Below are 23,797 nucleotides of genomic sequence, written 5' to 3'. Positions count from 1 at the left end.
CTTCACTACTCCAAGCAGCAACTCTACTCATGAATTATTAACCCCCTAGTTCTCATCACCATCCTCCCCAACTTCTGGTGACCTCTATTCTACTTTCAATGTCCTGGTTTGCCCATTCCAGGTGCATCATGTAACTGGAATTGTGTCATACCTGCCTCTTTGTGTGTGGCTAACTTAATTGAGTATAATGTCCTAAAGTTATTCACAGTGTAGCACCTATCAATATTTCATTCCTTTTTTTAAATCTTATTTGCATTGTGTCTATATACCATATGTGTTTACCCATTCATCTGATGACAGGTATTTGGTTTTGTGTTACATGAGTGTGTGTATTTGAGTCCTGGCTTCAGTGGGTGGGGGTTATATACTTAAGAGTGGAATGAGTTAATCACATGGTAATTCTTGCTAAACTACTTCAGGAGCTCCCAAACTGTTTGTTTCCTCAGGAGCTGTGTAACTTTAGACATGTGCAAACAATGATCAGGGTTCTAATTTCTCTGCATTCTCATCGGCACATGTTACTTTCCCTCTATTTCTTCTCAGTAGCCATCCTGAGGGGTACAAAGTGGTATCTGGTTATTTGATGTGCATTTCTTTAATGGCAACTAATGTTGGGCATTTTCTCAAGTATCTGTCGGCCATCTGCATATCTTCTCCAGGGAAATTGCTCTCCAATCCACTGCCCATTTGTGAATTGGTCTGTTCACTTTAACAGATGATGGTAAATGGTCCTCTGGAAATGACACTGGTTTTCTCTCCTGTGAGTCATTGACGAGACAACCAGTTTGCCAAAACTCCCATCTATATGAGTAGGCACTCCTTCACCTCACTCTGCTCCAGATGGTTGCCTTACAAGTGAAAAATAGTATGTCATTATTTTATATTTATTATTAATAAGGCCAAAGATATTTCATATGCTTGCTGGCAACTTCTGTTTTTCACTTGTGAAATAGTGGCCACTGGTGAAAGTCATCATCAGATATTTACAGCGAACTGTCGTCTGTCTGTCAGGAAATCTTGTTTTAGCATTGGAGTGTGAGCTGTCTCAGCTAGCTGCCTTCTACTAGAGGGAATAGACAGTATTTATGACCATCATCACCAACACTAGCAGCAGCAGCAGCAGGAAGATAATTTTGCATTTTTTAATTGCTAAAAACTAAAAACAACAACAGCAACAAACCACATTGAGCAATATATTAGAATAGTGAGTGTCCAACTGTAGCCTGTGAATAAATCTCTACTGACAGTTTTAAATAACGATCAATTGGAAATTCATGCCTTTTCACGTAGTTGTGATCTACATGTACTTCCCAGATATACCACCAGAGCTGGGTATTAAAAACTGTATGTCCTCCAAAGCCCATTTTTTTTCCCTTTCCAGAAGATATGTGCTGGTTTCTCTGATAGAGTCATAAGGCTTATTAGGTCATGGTTTATTCAGGTTGGTTGGGAAGATGTCTGTAGAGGTGATATTTGAAGAGCCATGGGTACACTATACTGTGCCTTTCAAAAGATCCTTAGCTTTTGGGAGAGGAATTGATGCAGCTGTTCCTAAAGAAAAATACAAAGTCTATGTTTGTATTTCCACAGTGCTTTGTAAAATTAAATTTAATTCCCTCCAGATTTGAACTTCTGAATATAATTTTTCCCTTAAAAAATCCACTTAACAATGTGTCCCTTGTCCATTTTAATATGGAGAACTTATTTTGTATTAAATAAATATATAGCTCTACTGAGGTAGACAGAGCAAAACCAAGCTTAAATCTAATTTTGAACATTTTTTTTGGTTGGGCTCTCTGGAAGAAAAAAATGAATAGAAGTTGTGTGTGTGTGTGTGTGTGTGTGTGTGTGTGCGCGCGCGCGCATCTGTATTTGTGTGTATATATGTATGGTGTATGTTTGTATATGTTCATATGTGCATGTATGTGTACATGTGTGTATGTATGTGTATGGTGTGTGCATGTATGTGTGTGATGTGTGTATGTGTGTGTTTGTGCATGTGTATGTGACCAAGGAGGGATTTATTATGTTCACTTATATGTCCGGAGGCTGGATGCTCCCACCATGGCTGTCTCTAAGCTGGAGAGCCAGGAAACCCAGAAGTTCCCCAATCAAAGATGCTGGAAGCCTCAGAACAAGGTAACCAGTGATGCAGCCCAGTCTGAGGTTGCAGGTCTGGGAGCTCCCTGCAGCCACCGGCATGCATTCACGTTGAAGGGCTCAAGACGCGGGAGCCAGATGTTCACAGCCACCAGCATCTGCACCAAACACACCCACGCAGGAGAAGGGGTTCCTGCACGATCTGAGTGACTTCCTCCTCCTGCCCCTCTTCTTCATCCAGACACGCAGCCAAGGAAGTGGTGCTGTCTATACTGAGGCCGGGCCTTTCCCCCTAACTTGCTGTCCCACTTGCTGGTCATCTACACAGACACGCCCAGGAGTGTGCTTCACTAATCTCCTAGGCATCTCTCAACCTAATGAAGCTGACAATAAAAATTAACCATCACGAGTATTTAGTAATGAGTCACAAAGAGTGTTTCATGGGATATACCATGAATACTACCAGTGGGTTCTGGGTTCTGGGTTCTGGCAGATCAGTGTTGAAATCCTAGTCCCCAGTGTTAACAAAGGTGTGGCCTAAGACTACATATATAATAACACCAACTTCTCATGGTCAGTTGTGAGCATTAGAACAGTAATGTGTTAAGCATGTATAAAAGGGCCTGATGCAAGAACATGTTTAAAGCTGGGGTATTTGAACATAACTCTCCTCCTCCTCCTCCTCCTCCTCCTCATCGTGTGTGAATGCTGCACTTCTCATTAACTGATTTCAACCAGTTTTAGCATCTAATTTTGTTTTTATTGTCTCAAAGCCAGAAGAAGAAACAGAAGCCATTCACTATTGAACCTATAGGCATGAGGCCGGTGTGCAGGACGGCACCATGGGATCCTAGCAGAATAGGATCCACCTATCTAAGAGATAGTGAATCTCACACCTGACCTCTGCCTAACTGTGCTGGGGTGGGACATGGGAATTTGTGAGCTTGTCTCAGTAAGTCAATTCCTGGGCAAGTAAAGTTATAGGTGCCAATAGAACTCTCTTTGCTTTTTTTTTTTTTTTTTTGAGACAGTGTCTCAGTGTGTGACCTTGATGGGTGGCCTTGAATTCACAGAGCACCACCTTGCCTCTGCCTCCTTGGTGCTGAGATTAAAGGTATACACCACCATGCCTGTCCATTTGAGCCATTTTTTTTTTTTGTCACTGATAGGAGATCTTGTTTTGCGAGACTTTTATTTTTTACTGAACATGGCTATTACAAGTTACCTTGGCTTGTTCCAATCTCTTCCTAATTAAAATAAATATTGCTGTGCAAAGGTTGAAGCAGAGAGACTTAGAAGAGGAAGGAGATACAGAAGTTTCCATCCTGACCCCTCAGTGACAGTCATACAGTATCAATGACAGCTAGGTATGATTTCATGTCACACAACAATAAAAAGTATTTCTTTAATTGCCTGCATAGGTTTGACTTATTAGTTTCCAAGCTGTCAGATACGATTAAAATATAATGCTAAAATTATTCCCTCTGTCTTGCTATGACTGACCAATCATGGGAGAATGAAGCACTTTTATTCAACTCCCTGTCCATCATTAATTATTGACTGTCAGTTGTGTGCAGGACATTGGTGCAGATAACTTCTATAGCTGCGAGGCAATATAGATGAAAGCACCTCCGGCCAGCTAAATTAATGTTTTCCTACTTGTTCACATGACACAAAGGAATTGATCTAAATTATATACGTGTGTGTATGAGTGTATATGAATTGAACAGATCACTATGTGATCATATAGCTCATTTGTGCAGGCTACAATCATATGGAATCGGTACGTGGAAGAGATTCCTAGGCAAGCTCTGATCGGAAGAGATGAGACTTATCATGTGCAGAGGTTGAAAAATAGATTTTATTTTGTAGTGTACAAGATAAAGAACTTTTCTTTCAGTTCAGAATTTTCAGGTAGACCTAGCATAAGTAAGTGGCAATCATAATATTAATTGAATGTCAGTAAACCACTAGTAATCATAATAATAAGAACATTAGTTCATAATTGTTGAGAATATAATGTGTACAAATGTACTAAATGTAGTATACTAAATGCTTTAAATACATTAGTGTGGTGGTTTGAATAAGGATGGCCTCTATAGGTTCATGTATTTGAATGCTTGGTCTATGTGACAGGGATTGGGAGGCAAAGCCTTGTTGGAGTAGTTATGGCCTTTTTGGAGGAAGTATGTCGCTGGGGGTGGGCTTTGGGATTTCAAAAGCTCATGCCAGGCCTGGTGTCTCTGGATCCACCTATAGATTTGGATGTAGAATTCTCAGATCCTTCTTCTGCACCATGTCTGCCTGTATGCTGTGCCATGTTTCCTGCCACACTGATAATGGACTAAACCTCTAAAATTGTGAGCAAGCCCCGATGAAATGTTTTCCTTTATAAGAGTTGCCATGGTCACAGTGTCTCTTCACAGCAATAGAACAATGACTAAGACATGCAGCTCATTTAATATTAGAAGAATCTTCTTTTGTTTTGTTTTTTGAGACGGGGTTTCTCTGTATATCCCTGGCTGTCCCGGAACTCACTCTCTAGATCAGGCTGGCCTCAAACTCAGTTCACCTGCCTCTACCTCCTGAGGGCTGGGATTAAAGGTCTGTGCTACCACCACCTGCCAAATTTGAAGAATCTTATAGAGTTGATTGGCATTTTATTTATTTTTAAAGAGTTTTTTTTAAGATTTTTATTTGTGTGTGGGTGGTGGTGGTAGTGGTGTGTGTGTGTGTGTGTGTGTGTGTGTGTGTGTGTGTGTGTGTGTGTGCATATGTATCCTGTTGTCCCTTGGAGGCCAGAAAAGGACACCCGATCCCATGAAGCTGTAGTTACAGGCAGTTGTGAGCCACTGGATGTGGCTGCTGGCACCAAACCTCAGTCTTCTGCAAGAGCAGCAAATACTCTTGCTATCTCTCCAGACCCTCCTATTTTACTGGTGAGGAAATTCAGGCGTAGGAAAACCAAGCAGCAGACTCAAGGTCGGGGTAGGAGTCAAGTCCAGATTTGCTTTAATCCAAGGCCAGCAATATATCTGTACCCATGGAATGCTGTTTTGGAACAGTGGAAAAAGGAAATTGAGGAATGAGGTGAGAACTTAAAGATGCTAGTATAGACTAAGAAGGGTTGAGAAGGAAGATAAAGTTGTAGAGGGAGGCACAGAGACCAAGGAGGGTGTCGAGGCAGGAATGGCCGTAAAGGAAAGGACATGGGAGTAGGAGCGGTTATCTCTAAGGACAGAGAATGGATCAGGACAGAGAAGCAGGGAGCAGAAAGCTGGAGGATTCAGCAGTGATCAGGATGGGGAGGGTTGCCAGGAAGTCTGATGGGAGGCAGAGGGCGAAGGGGGGGCTGTTCATCCGGTGATTTCTATTTTCCCAGTGAAGTAACGCAAGTTCCCGCTGTTGATCTGAGTCAGGTGGGCTGGGAGCACCGACTTTTAAAAGAGAGGAGAGGATCAGATAGTTGTCGTCATTGAGTGAAATGGCCGCGGAGTTTGGCTCAGCGTGAATGAAAGGACTGAGGGCCACACCCAGTGTTAGGATCCCCAGTATCTTATGGCCCTGGGTGTCTTGGTTTGATGTAAGAAATGACACCACTAGTGCTTTTTATTGGGTGAATGTGAGAGAGGAGCTGGCACTCGATGGGGAGAACAGTGGGCATGGTGACAGCATCCATCCCATGGCCAGGAAAAGTGCCTTCCCTGTACCCCAAGAAAGCACGGTTTCTGTTTGACATATCTATTTCTTAAGCTCCTTAAGAAACAAAAGCAAAACACTTTCTTTCTTAAGAATATTTTCTATCTGATCTACACATCCTTAATGACAGTAGAATTCTCTGGCTTATATAATATGACTATGTGCTTGATGGATGGATATTTTTTACATGGCTGAATTCCCTGTGCATATATCCAATTGTTTCTTATTGTTAAAAATAATTGTTTAGGGGCTCAGTGGCAAAAAGCTTGCCTAGTATGGCTGAGGTCCCAGATTCACTCCATAGTACAACCAAAAATCAGTTTATGATACATTTCTGATAGAATATTGGCATGGTTACCACTCCACTATGCTAGTATCCCTTAGTCTAGCTAGTCATTTGCTCTTTTTTCTAATATATCTATTTCATCATGAGACGACGGGAACCTTATCATCATTCACAGCCTCTTATGAGCCTTCATATGTCAGCTGAAATGATTGCTGCACCATGAGAGTATCTTACTGGATTATTGTGTAAAATGGGTAAATAACATGTTTACCTATGCTAGCTTAATTGTGACTGTGGCTTTTCTTTAAAAAAAATTGTTTATATTTATGTATTCACATACTTGTGTGTGTGTGTATGTGTGTGTTTATGTGTGTGTTTATGTGTGAGATAGATAGATAGATAGAGAGAGAGAATGAATGAATGAATGAGTGAGTGAGTGAGTGAGTAAGAGACAGAAACAGAGACAGAGCATGTGCTCTTGGCACAGGTCATGTATGGATGACAGAGGACAATTTGTGAGAGGCAGTTTTGTCTTTCTCCCACGTGGGTCCTGGGGAACCAAACTCAGGTCATCGGGCTTGGTGGCAAGCACCTTTACCCACTGAGCCAGCCTGGAGACCCGTCTGATGTTCTTTCCTCACTTCCTTCTGCAGCCTCTGGCTTACATCTCTTGGCAAGCAATCGTTTTTTAATCAAACTACGTCCGAATGACATACATCTCTATTAGTCTCCTATTACCAGGCTGACTAGATCTAATACAGTAAGATTGCTTCCTACTGTGTTTTTATTCTCGGGCCTTTGTCCAGGGGCTGGCCCCAGCAGGTGATGTGAGTAAAGAGTAAAGGGATGAATAGTTTGTCATCCATCTTCCAAAGGTAGCCCTGGGAGCACAGTTCTGCTTCTTCCGTGAATATGGACCTTGAGGTCATCCACATCAGTCATTTGTTAGGTAGGCGTCTGTGGAGTGTGCTTCTTCTGGGGCAGCCAGAGGACAAGGCACCAGAATGCAGAAGTAAAAGCCTGAATGGCTGCCTTGAAGGGTGCTCACAGTCTACCTGGAGAGGCAGCCAGCCTCAGCACCATTAAAGCCTCATTCCTCTAACAGGTTCTCACCACAGCTCTGGAGGTGATGAGCTTCTTGGGACATTCTTTTTCTGAGGGCTCACCGGTTCCTTCCGCGAAGCTTAGTGGTCTATTGTTAAAAGATGTTATCGCTCTGAGAAATGATCGCACAGTAATAAAGTCACCTTAGCAAAACACAAACATGGCCACGGGTCACTCACAGAGCGTTTTCCTGGCTGGAAAGAGCAGGCAAAATATAAGCGTATTTGTATAAACCTCTGTAGGAGGTTCAGCGGTGAGGTCATGATTTGCAGTTTTGCTGTGAAGATGGAAAAAATGAACCAATTCTCAAATTCCCAAATGCAAACAAAGAGAAAGGAAGTTGTAGCCGGGGAAATGTCAGCTCCATTTAAAACGTTTCATGGAGCTGAGTGTAAGGCACTGAGCTGGGCACACTGGGGCAAGCAGAGAGCACACAGAGTCCTGGCCAGGACTGGGCTGACTATCAAGAAAGGATGGATGGAGCTGGTGCTTTCAAAAGGAAAATATGGTGGTCGAGGATTTTTGAATGAGTGACTGTTTTGCATGAAGACACAGGAGAGCGCAATAAGAAACTGCTTCAAAGGACTGTCCGGCGTTTGGGAGGCTGAGATAGGAGGATTGCCATGAATCTGCAGCCAGTTGGGGCTATGTAGTAAGTTCTTGGCCAGCCTGGTCTACACAGTGAATTTTAAGCCAGCCTAGGCTACAAAATGAGATTTTTTTTTTTTTCGAGACAGGGTTTCTCTGTGTAGTTTTGGTGCCTGTCCTGGATCTCGCTCTGATAATGAGATGTTTTAAGGTAAACCAAAAAGGTCTGTTCAAAGTCACAGAGCTGACAATTGTCCCACCCCAAACAAGCCAGCTGTAAAGGTTCCTATTAACCATTACAGTTATCCTGAAGTCAGCCCTACCCAGATTTTCCATGGCCCATAACACCAGACCTCTCAGTGGTTGGCTGGGTCTGGTGGCCTCGGGTTCAAGACTAGGCCTCCGAAGATGTCCAAGCAAAAACTCTATTGCCGTTTAAGCTCCGGTTTTGATCAGCCCACAGCGACTCCCCTCCAGGGACCCCCGACGCACCCACGTTCAAGTTTGGACACAGCCCTCACCCCTTGGTTGGAAGAACATCCAGTCAATTAGTCAGAAAAGTGTATGGGCTGGGAGCTGTCGCTAACAATGCGCCCAGTTTCCGTACTTCATCTTCCAGCACAGAGGCTGCTCCTTGTTGTCTGCCCGTGGCTCTGTAACAAAACCTCAGAAGTGTAGCGGCCGCACTGTGAACTATACACACAGCTTCTCGCACAAAGCTCTGCACTGTCCATAGCAGGTAATTACCGAGTATTATCAATTAATTCTGTTAACACAATGCGATGGGGTTTCTGATAACTGCAGACTTTCCTTCTCACGCTCTTCTTTTTCCCTTCCTTTTACTTAATTTCTGTTGGTGCAGCCACCAGCTGTCTGAATAGATTTTAGGGGCATCTAGAATTCCATCTTCCTGCTTTGAGACATCATCATTCTGTCCTCAAGTGAAGAGTACCCTTTGTGTGTAAGATCATGAGGCATCCACTTAATATTCCTATATTCTTTTCAAGACAATGCCAGATGACATCAATTCCACACTGCTTTTAAAAAACACCGCACTGACTTTGATTCCATCGTCTCACTGTTCACGTCTGACTGTCAAATTTGGGTAAGGGAAAAAGAAAGCCCTTAAAGAAAGGCCAGGCTATTAATGCGCTCTTCAAATGCTAAGAAAAGGCTATGCTGTTGATAGCATTTCAAAAATGCTCATCTCTCCAAGATTTGCCAGCACTAGTGTCAAGGTGAAATACACTCCTTTTTCCCCCCACGGAGGAACTGAGAGCCCTTGTGCTTCCTATGCTGGGGCTACCACTGACCACTTCGTGAATGTGCAGCTGGAGGGTGAGATGAGACTTGGGTGCGATCTGAACCACAGTGTCATCATGAACAGGAAAATATGTGTTTACCATCAAAGTAACAGAACGTGTGCCATTCTCTATAAATCAAACCTGGCTTCATTACTGAAACTGCAGATCAGTCTCAAGGGGACAGTTAGTCGCTTTGTACAACTTCAAGGGACGTTAGAGACAGGGGAGTCATTAGCCAACCTCATTTCTCGCTGTTTTGGAAAATACCGAGTGAAATGATGAGTTTCATTTCCTTCATTTGGTTTGCTAAAGGATTCTTCCTGGACCTTGGAGCTGGAGGGATGGCTCAGCAGTTGGGAGTATGCTGCTTGCTCTTCAGAGGCCTGGAGTTTGGTTCCTAGAACCATGTCAGTCTTCTCATAGCTCCCTCTGACTTCAGCTCCAGGGGATCTGATGACCTCTTCTGGCCTCTGCAGGTACCTTATACACATGGTACACACATACACAGACCATTTACGCATACCTTATGCACACCACACATACACACACACACACACACACTCACAAATAAAAAATTTTAATTGAAGTAAAGTTTTTTTTTTGAAAACTAGACTTTGAGCTGGGTGCAGTGGTGTGTGATTATATTCCTTACATCTGAGAAGCACGAGAGGATTGCTGAGTTTGAAACCAGCCTGTGTTGCTCAGTGAGTTTGAGGCCAGCCTGAGCTATGAAGTAAGGTCTTTTCTCTGTTACAGTTCTAACAGTGGAACAAAAATTTTCACTTTAGGTGAACGCTTGTCTCTCCCCACCCAATAGAGATGAATAAATTGGCAAAAATTTAAAAATTCTTTTCACAAATATTTTGTAAATTTAGGTAAATATACAAAGAAAGGGCAGGCATCAACTTCCCTATTTTCCTTCTTTGCTTTGGCCAATAGCCAGTCCAGGTTTTGGAAGTTACTCTGCTTAACATTACAGGCAGCTGGTACCCACACACTCTCCTCTCAACTACTCGGGGTAACACAGCTTGTTGGGAAGAGCCCTTGACCCTTGACCATGTTGTGGTTCTGCCCCTGTAGAAAAGTCCTTAAAGAGCTGGGGTGGATTAGGTTCTGGCGAGGGTCTCAGAAGCAATGCATCCTAGTTAAAAAGTAAAAGGTCTGATTCCTAGTTAGGCTGCTATGAGTGTGAACATGAGAAAGCAACGCGGTTTGTCTGGCATTCATTCTCTTGTGAGTATCGGTGGCCGTTAGCTATTGGTCACATCAGGACCACTATTTAACACAATGCCAGGCCAACCCTGTGCTCAGGGTGGAGGCATTCAATATTTTCTGGTCATCTCTATTTTTTATTCCCCAGCCTTAGCGACCTGACTTATTTGACCATTTGCATTTCCCTTCAGCAGTGGCTTTCAGCCCATCTGAAGGTTTGATGATTTTCAAGCAGCAAATGGTCCATTAATAGGGGTGTTTTTAATTTATCATTAGTTATTTTCAACCATTCTTTTAAAATTAACTGTAGAGTCCACGTGGAGTCATACAGTTTTAAGAAATAACACAGAGGTTGGAGATACGACTTAATGATTAAGAGCACTGACTGCTCTTCTGGAGGAACCAGGTTTAATTCCTGGCACTAGCATGGTAACTCAGAACCATCTGTAGCTCTAGATCCAGGGGATCTGACACACTCTTCTGTTCTCCATGGGCACTGCATACACATGGTGCATAGACAGGACATGCATTCAGGCAAAACACTCATACACATAAAAACAAGTAAAATTTTGAAATAAAAAAATCAGCTGGAGAATCATACAGGCCTGCAGCTCCATGGTAGAGCACCTGCGTAGCACTTGTGAGGTCCCCAAAACTAAAAGAAAAGAGAGCGTTAGGGACAGATGAGAACACAGAGAATTTCAATACAACCCTTATGTTTCCTTCTGTGGTAAAACCATACACAATGAAAGTCCACCATCATAACCTGTGTGGGGTCACTGACACACTCAAAACATAAAGCCCCCTGTGGTCACAAGCACCTTCACCCCCGTGGAGCCCTACATCTCGTCTGTCTCCCCCACCACGAGCAGCCCCTGGCCTTTTTTCTATTTCTATTCATGTTTTCATTTCAAGGACGTTCTGTAAAGGGACGGATGCACTGTGTAGCCTCTTGGCACTGGCCTCCTTCCCATTGGCCGTCATTCCACAGATAGCCATAAATCTATCCTTCCGTTAAACAAAATACACATTCGATGTCTGGGCACCGAATTCTTGTTCCCTCAGTGCTCAGTGTCTGACACAGGGTGAATGCTAACTGCTCAGCACCAGAGAGGTGTCCTCCCACACCACCTGCTCTAACCTCTCCTCTCCTCTCTCTCTCCTCTCTTTCCCGCTCTCTCTCCCTGCCCTCCCCTTCTTCACATCCCCTCATTAATCCGCCAAGGATCATGTTTGGGATTCAAAACACTAACATAAACCACGGTGCAAAATGTCTTTGTGAACCGCAGACTGGTGGCCTTTCTCTAGGAGAAATTTCCGGTCGCTGCCGCCGCAGGTGGCTGTCTGAGACAGGTGTGCACCTGTTCGTGGTGTGCACCAGTGAGAACAGAGGCAGCGTGAGCGGCTTTCCTTCCACACTGTGCACGTAAGGTCCGCTCTTCCATTCACCACTACACTGGGAGCCGCCAAGTAACAAAACCCAGCATGCTTCGATTCAAGGCAACAGAGTTCCCAACATAAAGTGTGAACTTCGGTTCTTTACAAAGCCTTTGCTTCTAAAAAAAAAAAAAAAAAAAAGCCTCTGGTTTCTAGTTGCCAGAAGTTAAGCTCCCTCGGGAGGGGAAAAAAAAAACATTGACTATTGTTATAACTGTGGAATTTTTATTTCTGTGTCCCTGGTCGAAAGCACGCAGGTAGACCCCAATGGAGACCCTTGGGAGGGTACCCAGCTACATGGTACTGAGCAGCTAACTCGGCTGCCGAGATTCAAGAGATTCAAAGCTCTGACCTTTAAGTGAAGTTAAACTCTCACGGCGGTGATGGAAATTTAGTGAGGGAAGGCAGGCTTGTCAGAGGAGCCATTTCAGTCAGGTTCGGGCCAGACTGTGTCACGCTAACAAATGAGCCCCGACGCTCAGTGGCGGTAATGGTGTGTGTGTGTGTGTGTGCGCACGTGCGTGTGCGCATGGTTGTGTATGCATGTGCAGGTGCATTGTGGCATGGCTCCCCACCTTCTACCTTGCTGGTCACTAGGCGTGCCAGGCTAGCTGCTCTGTGAGCTCCCAGGGATTCTCCTGTCTCTGCCTCCCATCTTGCTATAGGAGGAATGCTAGGATCACAGGTTTGTGCTACTGCATCTAACTTTACACGAGTTCTGGGGATTTGAACTCAGGTCCTCATACTTGTATGGCAAGTACTTTACGGTGAGCCGTCTCCATATGCCAAAGAAGATATATTTGTCTCACATCTAGTAAACATTGGGTACTTGGATTTATGTCTGTGACGCCTTGCAACGTTCTTCAAGGAGAGCGTGGTCAGTGAAGAGAAGCCTTCAGGATTTCGAGACTTCTTTTTTTGAAGGCTGATCACATATCCTAATGCTGGCAGTCACAGATAACACAGACCCATTGGGAGTGACTGATTATAGGCCCTTTCTTTCCTCTGTCTAGGTAGTAAATTCCAAAAGCCATCCTGGGTGGCTGTCATAATTTCTGCTCACATCTTACTGCCTCAACCCAGTTCGCAAGGGTGTACCAGGGAGCACTGTAAAGACACACCGGTATATTTTAGTGAACGCCAATAACTTCTTGTCCCAGGAGGCTGTTGTAGAAATGTCATGAATTTTTAAGTAAAAACAATACAGGAAGATAACACCAGCCTCCACAGAACAGCTGTGATAAACACCGTATCTCAGTCATCTCACTCGACCACACACATGACAGGTTGAACAATGGTCTTCCAAAGAAATATCCAGAACTCGTTGCCTTGCACGACAAAGATTTGTGAATATGATTGAATTTGGGATAAAAAGAGGAGGCGATTATACAGGTGACCTCAGAAGACTGTCATCAGTGTCCTTGTCATTGGGGGCTTGCTCTGGATGGATCTGACCACAGAGGAGACACAGAGGCAGGGTGATGATGGGGTGGGCAAGAAAAGCAATGAGCCTAGTTTTAAGATGGAAAAAGAAACCACAAGCCAAGGCGTAGAAATGACCTCTCCCCTTCGAAGCTCCAGAAGCAACCAATCTAGACGATATCATGACTTGATATAGTTAAGCTCATTCCAGGCTTCTGACCCCCAGGACTTCAGCACATCTGTCATGAATCACAACATTTACATGAGGGTTTGACTTCAGTGACAGGGAACAAACATAGAAACACATTGGAAGCTAAGCACTGGACTTCAGATCTTGTTTGTGCTTGTTGCTATTTCTAGGAGAGAAATTGAGGAGCAAAGATTTTAAGTGGCTCACCCAAGGTCCCTCAGCTAGCAGGTATCCGAGTCAGGCTCCATGTCCAGCTGATTGCTGGTCAGAATATGTTTCATAGCACTGTGCTCAAAACTGCTTCTCCCCTAGCACCTAGTTTTCCTGTGAGCACCCCTCTGCCATGCCTAAGGACTGCCCCTGGCCTGTGCAACTTCACCCGTTCCCACCCAGTTTCATTCTCCTGCTCCCCCATGGACTCAGACATTTGTGGAAGATTCCAAGGGAATTTCCCAGTTAAACCATTGTGGTCAGCCTTTTCCTCTGCAAATAGCATGATCACCTCACTACCATCTTGGAGCAGTGATAACCCTGGCCCAGTGGCCAACCAAATAAACAAAAACAATATGGTAATAGATAAGTTCATGATAAAGACGATGGAGCTGCTGATGATCTATAGCACCAGGAGGAATGGAGGTCACCAGACCCTTACCTGGAAATCCATCCAATATTCCCTCTGTCCCATCCCGCTCTGAAAGCATCTTGGGTGATGCAGGGGCATGTAGGAAGTCAAAGTTTAGCAGGGCGTTACCCTCCATCATGGGGTGGGACTTTGTAATGGTGCAGGTGTTGGAGGGTCTCCCACACGCCTCTAGGTAAGACCTCACCCATGCTTCTAAAATAAACCAAGTCAATTCCTCATTGGTCCACTAAACTGTACGTGGGTGGAATCCTTTACTTTGATCTGTCATCGATGCCCTCTCTAGAGTGAAGGGTTGTTTGCTCGTGTCTCCCCAGGAAAAGCTGACAGATTTAGGATTCAAGTGAAATTACATTTTTTCCCTACTTAATCCTTTAAGAAGATATTACTTAAGGGGAGATATTAGTTCTGATTCTTCTTCCTACTCTTTAATTGTTAATTCTCCTAATATTCTAGAGGGGAAATATTCTTAGGGTAATCAAATAGAATGATTAATCAGAGCGATGCATTAGACATACATGTTTTTATCATGACCCCAAAGAGAAGCATCTTGAAATTTAGCATAAGTATTAAAGTTATATCAGTTGCATGCCTCCATGCATTCTGCCATATTGCCATTGTGTGCGTGTATGTGTGTGTGTGTGTGGGGGGGGCGGGTGGTGGTGGTCATGTATGTGTGCTGGCATGAGTGTAGACCCATGAACGTGGATGCCGGAAGGCCTTGATTTCTCACCACTTTACGTTTTTTGAGACAGAATCTTTAACTGAACCTGGAGCTCATCCATTGGCTAGGCTGGCTAGCAAGTGAGCTCCAGGGATTCACATGTTCCAAGCTCCCTTGGACTGGGGTGACAAAAGCATGCTTCTGCACCCAGTTGTGTGTGTGTGTTTAATGTGTTTGCTTGGGATTTAAAATGAGGTCTTCGTGCTTGGCCAGCAGGCAGTTTTAGTGACTGGGCCATTTCTCTAATCCCCAACATCCACAACTTCTTCTTTTGAGGAAACCAGTGTCCAATGATGGGTCGATATTGTAGTACAAAGACTCGGTACCCTCTACCACGTTCAAGGTAATGCTCAAGGGCCATTCCGTGTTCAAAGATCTCCATGAGACTGGCTTGGAGGTTTTGCATTTTAGCCTTGGGGCTTGGCTGTGATTGCATTTTAGCCCAACCTCTCCTGCCCAGTCCCACTTCCTTCATTTTTCTCTGTGACTTAATCTCGTGGTCATTTCCCAAAGCTAGTGAACTTCTGGAAGCTAAATTCCATCTCAGAATCTGCTTCCTAAGAGCATTAGTCAGCTTCTAACACTATAAGAAATATCTGAGGTAACTGTTTTATAAAAACAAAATGATTACTCTGGCTTTAAGATTTTGAAGGTCGAGTCCATGATCCCCTGGCCCTGTTGTCTTCTGTCCTGTGGTGAGGCAGGGCAGTCAGTCTGGAACAACAGAACAGGGTCTTCTTCTCAACTTCCCTCTGACTCCGCCCTCCAGTGCTTCGCTTTAAGAACCACCAGCTCTTGAACTCACATCCAATCCAGCAGGTGTGCCCTGTGTGCTGTTCCGTGTGCCTCGTGTGCTGTCCTGTGTGCTGTCCTGTGCATCCTGTGTGCTCTCCTATGTGCACGGCTGTCTTGTGTTCTGTCCCGTGTGCCCTGGGTGTCCTCTGTAGTGTCCTGATAGATTGTTGGTTGTTTAACTCATGCTTCCTGTTGTACTTTAGAGCTTTTGATATTTTAAAGGAGATTTTTCTCTGTTTTCGGACCTTCTATTATTTCTTTTCTATGTTGAAAAGCATATCTTTCTGATAAAAGAGAGCAACTTCAAAGATTCTTTTCTCTAAGTCTTGGAGTCTTGAGCAGTCAGAACAAGCCTTGGGAAATGCAGCCTCAACTTGCACTGTGTCCTTCGGGGTCTCTTTTGGTCTTGAAGGATTGGTTTCTCAAACAGTTCTCTATAAAAAGATGTGGCTAGGTGGGTAAAAGCCCTTGTTCCGCCAGCCTGATGACAGGAGTTCAGAGCCAGGAATTCACATGGCTGAGGGAGAGAATCAACTCCCCAAGGTTGTGCCCTTGTCTCCATTTATATGCTGTGTTGTGTATACATGCACATGGATGCTTGCATGTACACACACACACACACACACACACACACACACACACACACACCGAAATTAAAAAAAAAAAACTTTTAAAAGCAGGTACTTGTAATTAGAAAACACCATTAATTCTCTGACTTTCTATCAACTAGACTGTCTTGTCTGAGCCCAGAGTGCATACAGAATGGTGCCCTGGAGGGAAAGGACTGCGACACACAAAGATATTTATTAGTTGATGGTTTAGTTTTTTTTATTTTTTCTATTACTGTGATAAACACCAGGAACAAAAGAAGTTTGGGAGAGTAAAGGGCTTATTATAGTCTGTTACTGAGGGAAGTCAGAGCAGGAACCCAAGGCAGGAACTGAAGCAGAGGCCACGAGGAATGCTGCTCACTGGATTGCTCCTTATGGCTTACTCAGATTGCTTTCTTTTACAACCCAAGTGAGCTGGGCCTTCCAACAACAATCACATCAAGGCGATTTCCCCATAGACTTGCTTACAGGCAATCTGATGGAGGCAGTCCCTCAACTGAAATTCCCTCTTCCCAGATAACTGTAGCTTGTTTCAAGTTGACAAAAAATAAAAACAAAAAAACAAGCAAAAAACCAAACCAAAATAAAATGGAGCTTTACTTTGTATAATACTTAGGTTTGACCGTTACATGGATTTTTTGGTTTGGTTTTGGTTTTTGAATCAATGTTTCATGAAATCCACTGTGACCCAGAAACCCTTATATATCTGAGGGTGACCCAAGTCCCGAGCTTGCTGTACATTTCTCCCCCAACACCAAATGATTCTATTATTTTCCGACACCAATTGGGTAGCCAAGAGTTAACTCAGGGTTAGTAGGGAATCAACAAGCTAAGGGCCCCATCCCATGAGGCTGCCTTCACCTCTGCCAGCTGCAAACAGGGTGCCCACTCCATTCATACTTCTTACAAGCCAGTTACAGACTTTCAGGTTGCTTCCAGCCTTAATAATTAATAGAAGCAAATTGATAGCACTCATGTAAGCACCTTTTGTATGACTGTTAGTATGTTATAAAGGACACAGTGACCCTGAAACAGAGATAGGGAGATGTACACACAGGACAAGGTCTCAGAGAAAGGATGGGGGAGTGTCTATGCCCTCTAAAGGTTCGATCTTCACACTGCCTCATGCTTCCCCGTGAAGAAACCTCAGACAGGGTTTGGTTGGAGTTCCATTATGTAAGCCCACTTGTTTAAATCGATAACTGTTTATGGGGTGAAGGTGTATCACAGTGATGCTGATGAACATTGTTGAGGAAACATCTGTTCACCCGTTCTTAGACAATACGCCATTTGAGTCAACTCCCTGCACATGTTTTTCCTCACCCTGACTTTTAATATCCAGTTGTCTTGTTCTACCCAAAATTCCTCTTGCAATAACATTATTTCATTAAAGTTTAATATTAAAAGATTTCTACCATCTCACCAGTATGACTGTTTGATCCCCTATTATATTAAAAATACGTTCCTGTCATATTTAAAGTTTGATTAACACAAAAATTAGAGTGATAAAAAGATAATTTCATTCTCAGAAAAGTGTGGGATTTCCCATGGATGTGGGAAATTGTACAAAGGCCCTGTCTGCTTTGAAGAAGTGTGTGCTGTCTCTGTCAGGATGAGAGGAATGGTACCCTTGTTGCTGGCATGAGGACGTACTTAAATTAAGAATAGGAAAACCAAACATATCTAGTTATTTCTCATCCAGAACTCTCATTAGATGGCCACCTGTCATTCACAATATTGATTCTTAAGTAAGCTAGTATCACAGTATCACATCCATCTTCCAAGATGCATGTTTTCCCCAGTTTAGAAAAAAATCCCAATCAATCAGTAACTTCAAAGAGAGGTGATATATTAACAGGAAGGAAATGTGGTAGAGAATCTTACATGTGAGATGTGAAGTTTCTTTCTTACTTTGGGATTATTAAAATCTTTCCCTTGTGGATCTTGTGCTGTATTTTAAGTTTTTTTTGAAAGGAAGCCTTTCCATCACCCATATCTCCAAACTTAATTCAAAATTACAGTACCAAAAGAAGCATGAGGGGAATTTTCCCCAGCTGCTTCCTTCAGTGTTGAACACTTAGAATCAAAGAAAAGGTAACTGACATTGTACCTGAGGGAAGCAAGGAGAAGATGTTTGACATAGTACCTGAGAGCACAAGAAAATGTTACAGAGTAGCTATTTAAAAACCAGATTGAGAAAAATCATAGCTATTTTTAAAAATAATATACCCTCCTTTTGTTGCTTTATTTTGAGACACGGTCTCATTCTATAACCAGTACTGGTCTTGAATTTGGGAGTAGTTCTCCTGCCTCAGCCTCTCAAGGGTTGGCATTACAGTAAGCTGAGTGCCAAGCTACATTGGGGTGGGGAAGTAGCTCAGTTGATAGAGTACTTGCTTACAATGCGTGAAGCCCTGGGTCCCAGCTCCAGCATGGTATACACCAAGTGTGCTGATACATGGTCTCTAATCTCAGCTCTGGTTGGGTGGAGGCAGGGGAATCAGAAGTTCAAGGTCATCCACAACTGGGATACAGGAAATCCTGCCTCAGAAAGTGGGCAGGAGGTGGAATTATTGACATGATTTTGATAGTACAAAACTTTATAAATAGACCCCACATTTTAAAAAGTACTGTTCGTAAGACAGAGAATGAAAACTGGCCTATTCAATTAGGGTATCATTAAGTGAGTAAATGCAAAGCCTAGAAGTGGAGGGTAGTATTCATATATGCCTAATAAGGATGGGTTTTTAGACTGCATTAAAATTCCTGTAAAAATCAAGGAGAAATCTGCTGCTCAGTACAAGCCGAGCAAAGCCATGAGCTTTCACAAGGGGGCCCGCAGGGTTTCAAGGTGGGGCATTGCCAGTTGTCAGGGACATGGTGGTAAGAACAGAGAGAAGCCTTTGGGCACCTACGAAACTCACCAGGATGACTGAAATCTCAAATAGAAATTTCAATGTATGTGAATATATGGAGTACCTGAAAAGCTCATATGTGACTTATAGAAAGTAAAATTTGAAAGCAGTTTGTTAGAAGTGCTTATAGTAAAATATGTGCATATCTAATGACCCAGCAAACCTCATTGTCATTGGTATGTCTATTTATATATACATAAATAGATATATGATGTGTATATATTATATTTACATATATAATATATAAATGATACATACGCATGTATATATATGAGACAGGGTATCCCATGAACCAAGCTGGCCTTGAACTCACTATATAGCCTTGGACTACATCAGGTTGACCTTGAATTATTGATCCTCCTATTTTCACCTCCCAACTTCAGGGATTATATGTGTGTATCACCACACCTGGCTTATGTGTATGTCTGTTTGTTAATCTGGGCAATGGTTGCATCCACATATTCACACACACACACACACACACTGTAGTGGGTAGCCATTCCAGCTTTGATCTGGTAGTTCCAAGCCCCATTGAGGCTTCAGTAACTGTCACGCCTACAAGGCAGGGCCAAGAGAGGACCCTGAAGACGCAAGATCTGGATGCACCGGCTCTCTTGGTTCCTGGACCCTGGACACTGGAGGTAGACCGAGCAGAGTTCTCCAGAGAACACCGCCAGACTGCGCTTCACCTTTCCCAGACCCTACAAACCTATCCCTTCACTTGTGAGTTACCCCACAAAATAAGCCTCCCTTTTAACTACATGGAGTGGCCTTCATATTCACCAATAACACATCATGTACTTTACATGTTAATAGCTCAGTCAGAAGTTTACCTTGACCGTTTTATTCAGCAGTAGGGAAATACGGAACAATATGTCTTAGCATGATACCAAGAAGCAGAATTTGAAGTAGATCTTGACTGTATACTGAAAGACTCAAAATTCCCCCTGTGGCTGGGGAGTGGACGCCAAAAAGATATCTGTCACTTTAGAGTAATTTGTTCCTCCTGATCACAAATGAGGACTGAGGTCTCTGGGGTGACAGCTGCTTCTATACTTTCCTTGTGACATGAGGTGTCACCTGTGGCCCCCATAAATAAACTCAGCAATTATCCCTCCCCATGTGACACATGTCCCCTTGTTCTCAGAGTCTTAGTGACAAGGGACAGAAGTCAAAGTATAATATATGTATTTGGCCATCAAGGTAACTGTAATGTTAAACTAATGTGGCCACTTTGTTTTTAAAAACTATTCCCATATTTAATCTCAAAAGGAGTTGATAATAAAGGAGAGATATTAACAAAAGGCAGTACAAATACCTTAATGCTAATTAGTACTTCTTTATATTCTACTTTGAAAGTCGTCTGTAAAGATTATTAAATTGGGCACAAGGACTGGGGATAGACATCGTAGCCAGTAAAGGCAAGCATAAGTATCCAAGCTCAATTCCCAGAATCCATGTGGGGCAATGCTGGGCACGGTGGCACAGATCTGTCATCCCAGCACTGGGGAGGCAGAGACAGGCAGACCCCTGGGCTTGCTGACAGGCTGCCTAGCCTAATTCATGAGCCCCACACCAATGAGAGAACCAATCTCAAAAAACAAGGTGGATGGTTCCACAGGAATGTTACCTAAAGACCGACCTCTCTATGTCTCCACATGTGTGACATACATGTGCACTTGTACATACATTATAACACATGTGCGTAATAATTGAATAGGCATATACTGGAAAATGTCATTATTTAAAAGGAAATTCAATGTCTACTTAAAAAGAAATTCATTTTTATTGTAGTGCTATTGCTATGAAGAGACACCATGATCATGGCAACTCTTATAAAAAAAAAAAAAGAAAGAATTTAATTGGGGCTGGCTTGTATAGTCCATTGTCATCATGGTGGGAAACATGGCGGCACACAGGCAGACGTGGTGCTGGAGAGGTAGCTGAGAGTTCTACATCTCGTTCTGAAGGCAGCAGGAAGAGAGACACTGGGCCTGGCTTGAACTTTTGAAATCCCAAAGCCCAATGACACACTTCCTCCAATAAGATCACAGCTACCTCAACAAGGCCACACCTCCTAGTTTCTCTCAAGGAGTGCCACTCCCTAATGACCAAGCATTCAAACCCCCACATCCACTCAGAAACATTTTCTCAAGCTGGAATATTGATTGCATAATGATTAAGGAAGGTGTGTGTGTGTGTGTGTGTGTGTGTGTGTGTGTGTGTGTGTGTGTGTGTGAACTTGACACAAGATAGAGTCATGTGAGAAGAGGGAACCTCAATTGAGAAAACACCCCCATTAGATTTGCCTGTAGGCAACTCCATGGGGCATTTTCTTGGTTGATGTAAATCTGGAAGAGCCCAGACCACCATGGGCAGTTGCCATCCTTGGGCAGTGATCCTTGGTTGGATAAGAAAGCAAACTGAACAAGCCAGTGAGCAGCATTCCTTCATGGCTTTAGTCCTAAGCCCCAGGTTCCTGTCCTGCTTGAGTACCTGCCTTGGCTTCCTTGATAGAGATGTGTAAGCCAAGGAAGCCCCTTCCACCCCAAGTTGTTTTTTTTTTTTTTTTTTTTTTAAAGATTTACTTTTATTTATTATGTATACAGCATGTATGACTACAGGCCAGAAGAGGGCACCAGATTCCATTACAGATGATTGTGAGCCACCATGTGGATGCTGGGAATTGAACTCAGGACCTCTGGAAGAGCAGTCAGTGCTCTTAACCTCTGTGCCATCTCCCAAGCCCCCCAAGTTGTTTTTTATCATGGTATTTATCACAATAATAAATCGTTTTATTCTCTGAAGTTCTAGAAACCACTAGAATACTTTTAAATTTTTTAATGAAGTAAGGAAAAAGCAAACATTGTCTTCCACCTTTAGGTTCATCAAGCTTTCTTGGGAATAAATAGATGAATGAATTTAATAAGTACTCAAGAATGAATAAATCTTGTCTTCTAATGTCTTACCAGGATTCAAACCCTCAACACTGACTTCACTGTGGCCATTCTTCATGTTATTTATATTCATTACCCCAAATATTTAATATAGACCCTCATGCAGTAGGTTCCAGGATACATTCATCTCCTAGCAACCATTTTCTTCTTTTTCTTATAATCAATGCTGTGACCACAGAAGCCTTAGTCTGCTTAGGGTGACTTTGGCTGCACCAGCTCTTGGTCATAGAAACTTGGAGCCTCTTGAAGATAGAGTAATCTCGAACCTAGTGTTTTCATACTTTCCTCATGCCTGTGACAGGACTCGGATGGGTGGATCTACAGATCCAGTACAGTCTAAAATGGTGTATCACCAATGTGGAGAAGCTTCAAGCCTTATCGTAAACATGAGTATTTACCCCCTTTCTATAACACTGTTGTACGAAGCTTACTTCAGTCAGTGGTTTGAAACAACGCTTCTCACATACACTTTTGTGTTTTTTCCTCAGGTTCCCTTTGATGTCTCCCTGCCTGCTATATTCAATCTTGAGAGACTTTTTGATCTTGCCAATGGTTGTATCGTGTCAGTAGGAAGCCTTTTCAACTGGGTGGTGTCAATTATTCCCTGAGCATCCTTTACAGGGTAACTCTAAGGGAGATTTAATTGTTACTGATTTTTTGTTTGTTTGAATGAAATTTCTAAATTTTTTAATCTCATAAATACCAATATTTTCTCCTATGTTGAACTTGAGAAGTCTGTTTATTTGGCTTGGGAAAACATTTTCCACCTAGCATGTTATATGCTTCTGAGGGGCACTCAGCACGGAACTTTATTGCACCAGCTTTGGAATTCTGGAGACCTGGGTCTGGGTAGCAACTTTACCTCCTGCTTGCTTTGTACATTTAAAGAGTTAGCTTCGATTCTTCAGCATTTGCACCTTCATCTTTAGAGTGGGAATATTAGCGTCTATCTCATAAGACTGCTGTTATGTAGTAAAGTAAGTGAAATAGTTTAGGTGCTTAGCTCAGGCTCGACCAAGTGGGAGATCATGGATTGTCATTTGCCTCATAAACTGGAAGAGCACCAGACATTTTGACTGTTCATCTAGCTTCTAACAGCGTCATTCCCTAACCCTTCCCAAGCTCTGACACATGAATGGATACTCATGAAAATAAACTAATCACTAAATACAATTAATGTTCCAAATTTATGTTTGTACTCAAGTTTCAAATTGTACACATACATAAGGTTCCAACATTTCCCTAGATTCAATATGGTTATCTTTCATCCTTCACTGTTAAGATTTTACTAGTTTGACACTTAATTTTCTTATAAATATTAATGAATATATTTTCATACACTTTTTTAAAGAACCATAGAACAATGTCTGGTGTTCCACAGAGGCCGATAATATTTGCTGAATGAGTGGCCAGATGGAGAAATGCTTGTGATCCAGGCAAAGTGACATATGGAGCTATAAGAAAGAGGGAGTCCAAGATGTCACCAAGACCTCCATCACCATTATCAATCCCATTGTTGCCTATCCTTTCTGGACCATTGCCAAGCCGTGTTTAGTTGTTACTGTACATGAATTATGTCCCTCTGTCTTCACACAAACTACGACCACAATGCACGTGGTCTTACTGACCCCATGTGACAGAAAAGGAAACAGAAGTCTAAAGCAGTTATGTCACCTGCTCAGTGACCAGGGCCATTCACAGTTGCAGCCAGGATTTAAATCCTGCCTGGAGAGTCTGAGCTCCTTAGTGCAAATTGGGTAGTTCCTACTTTTGCCCCTAATCCAGGGCTCAGGGAAATTTGTAAGTCAAGAGA

At 42.9% G+C, this 23,797-nt stretch overlaps 1 protein-coding gene across 1 annotated transcript in view; it reads left to right on the top strand.

Moving 5' to 3' along the window:
• Cfap54 (cilia and flagella associated protein 54) overlaps window positions 1–22,702 on the top strand; it is a 297,311-nt gene extending 274,609 nt beyond the window's left edge. Inside the window, exon 68 of the mRNA XM_042263184.2 lies at window positions 22,473–22,702. Coding sequence (XP_042119118.2) covers window positions 22,473–22,592 — 120 coding nt within the window. The 3' untranslated portion in view covers window positions 22,593–22,702. The remainder of the gene's footprint in view (window positions 1–22,472) is intronic.
• The last annotated feature ends 1,095 nt before the right edge of the window (window positions 22,703–23,797 follow it).

The sequence above is a fragment of the Peromyscus maniculatus genome, chromosome 18 (genome assembly GCF_049852395.1).
Source record: "Peromyscus maniculatus bairdii isolate BWxNUB_F1_BW_parent chromosome 18, HU_Pman_BW_mat_3.1, whole genome shotgun sequence".
Lineage (NCBI taxonomy): Eukaryota > Metazoa > Chordata > Mammalia > Rodentia > Cricetidae > Peromyscus > Peromyscus maniculatus.
Note: the sequence above shows the minus strand (reverse complement) of the source record. Positions and strands in the feature narration are given on the sequence as shown.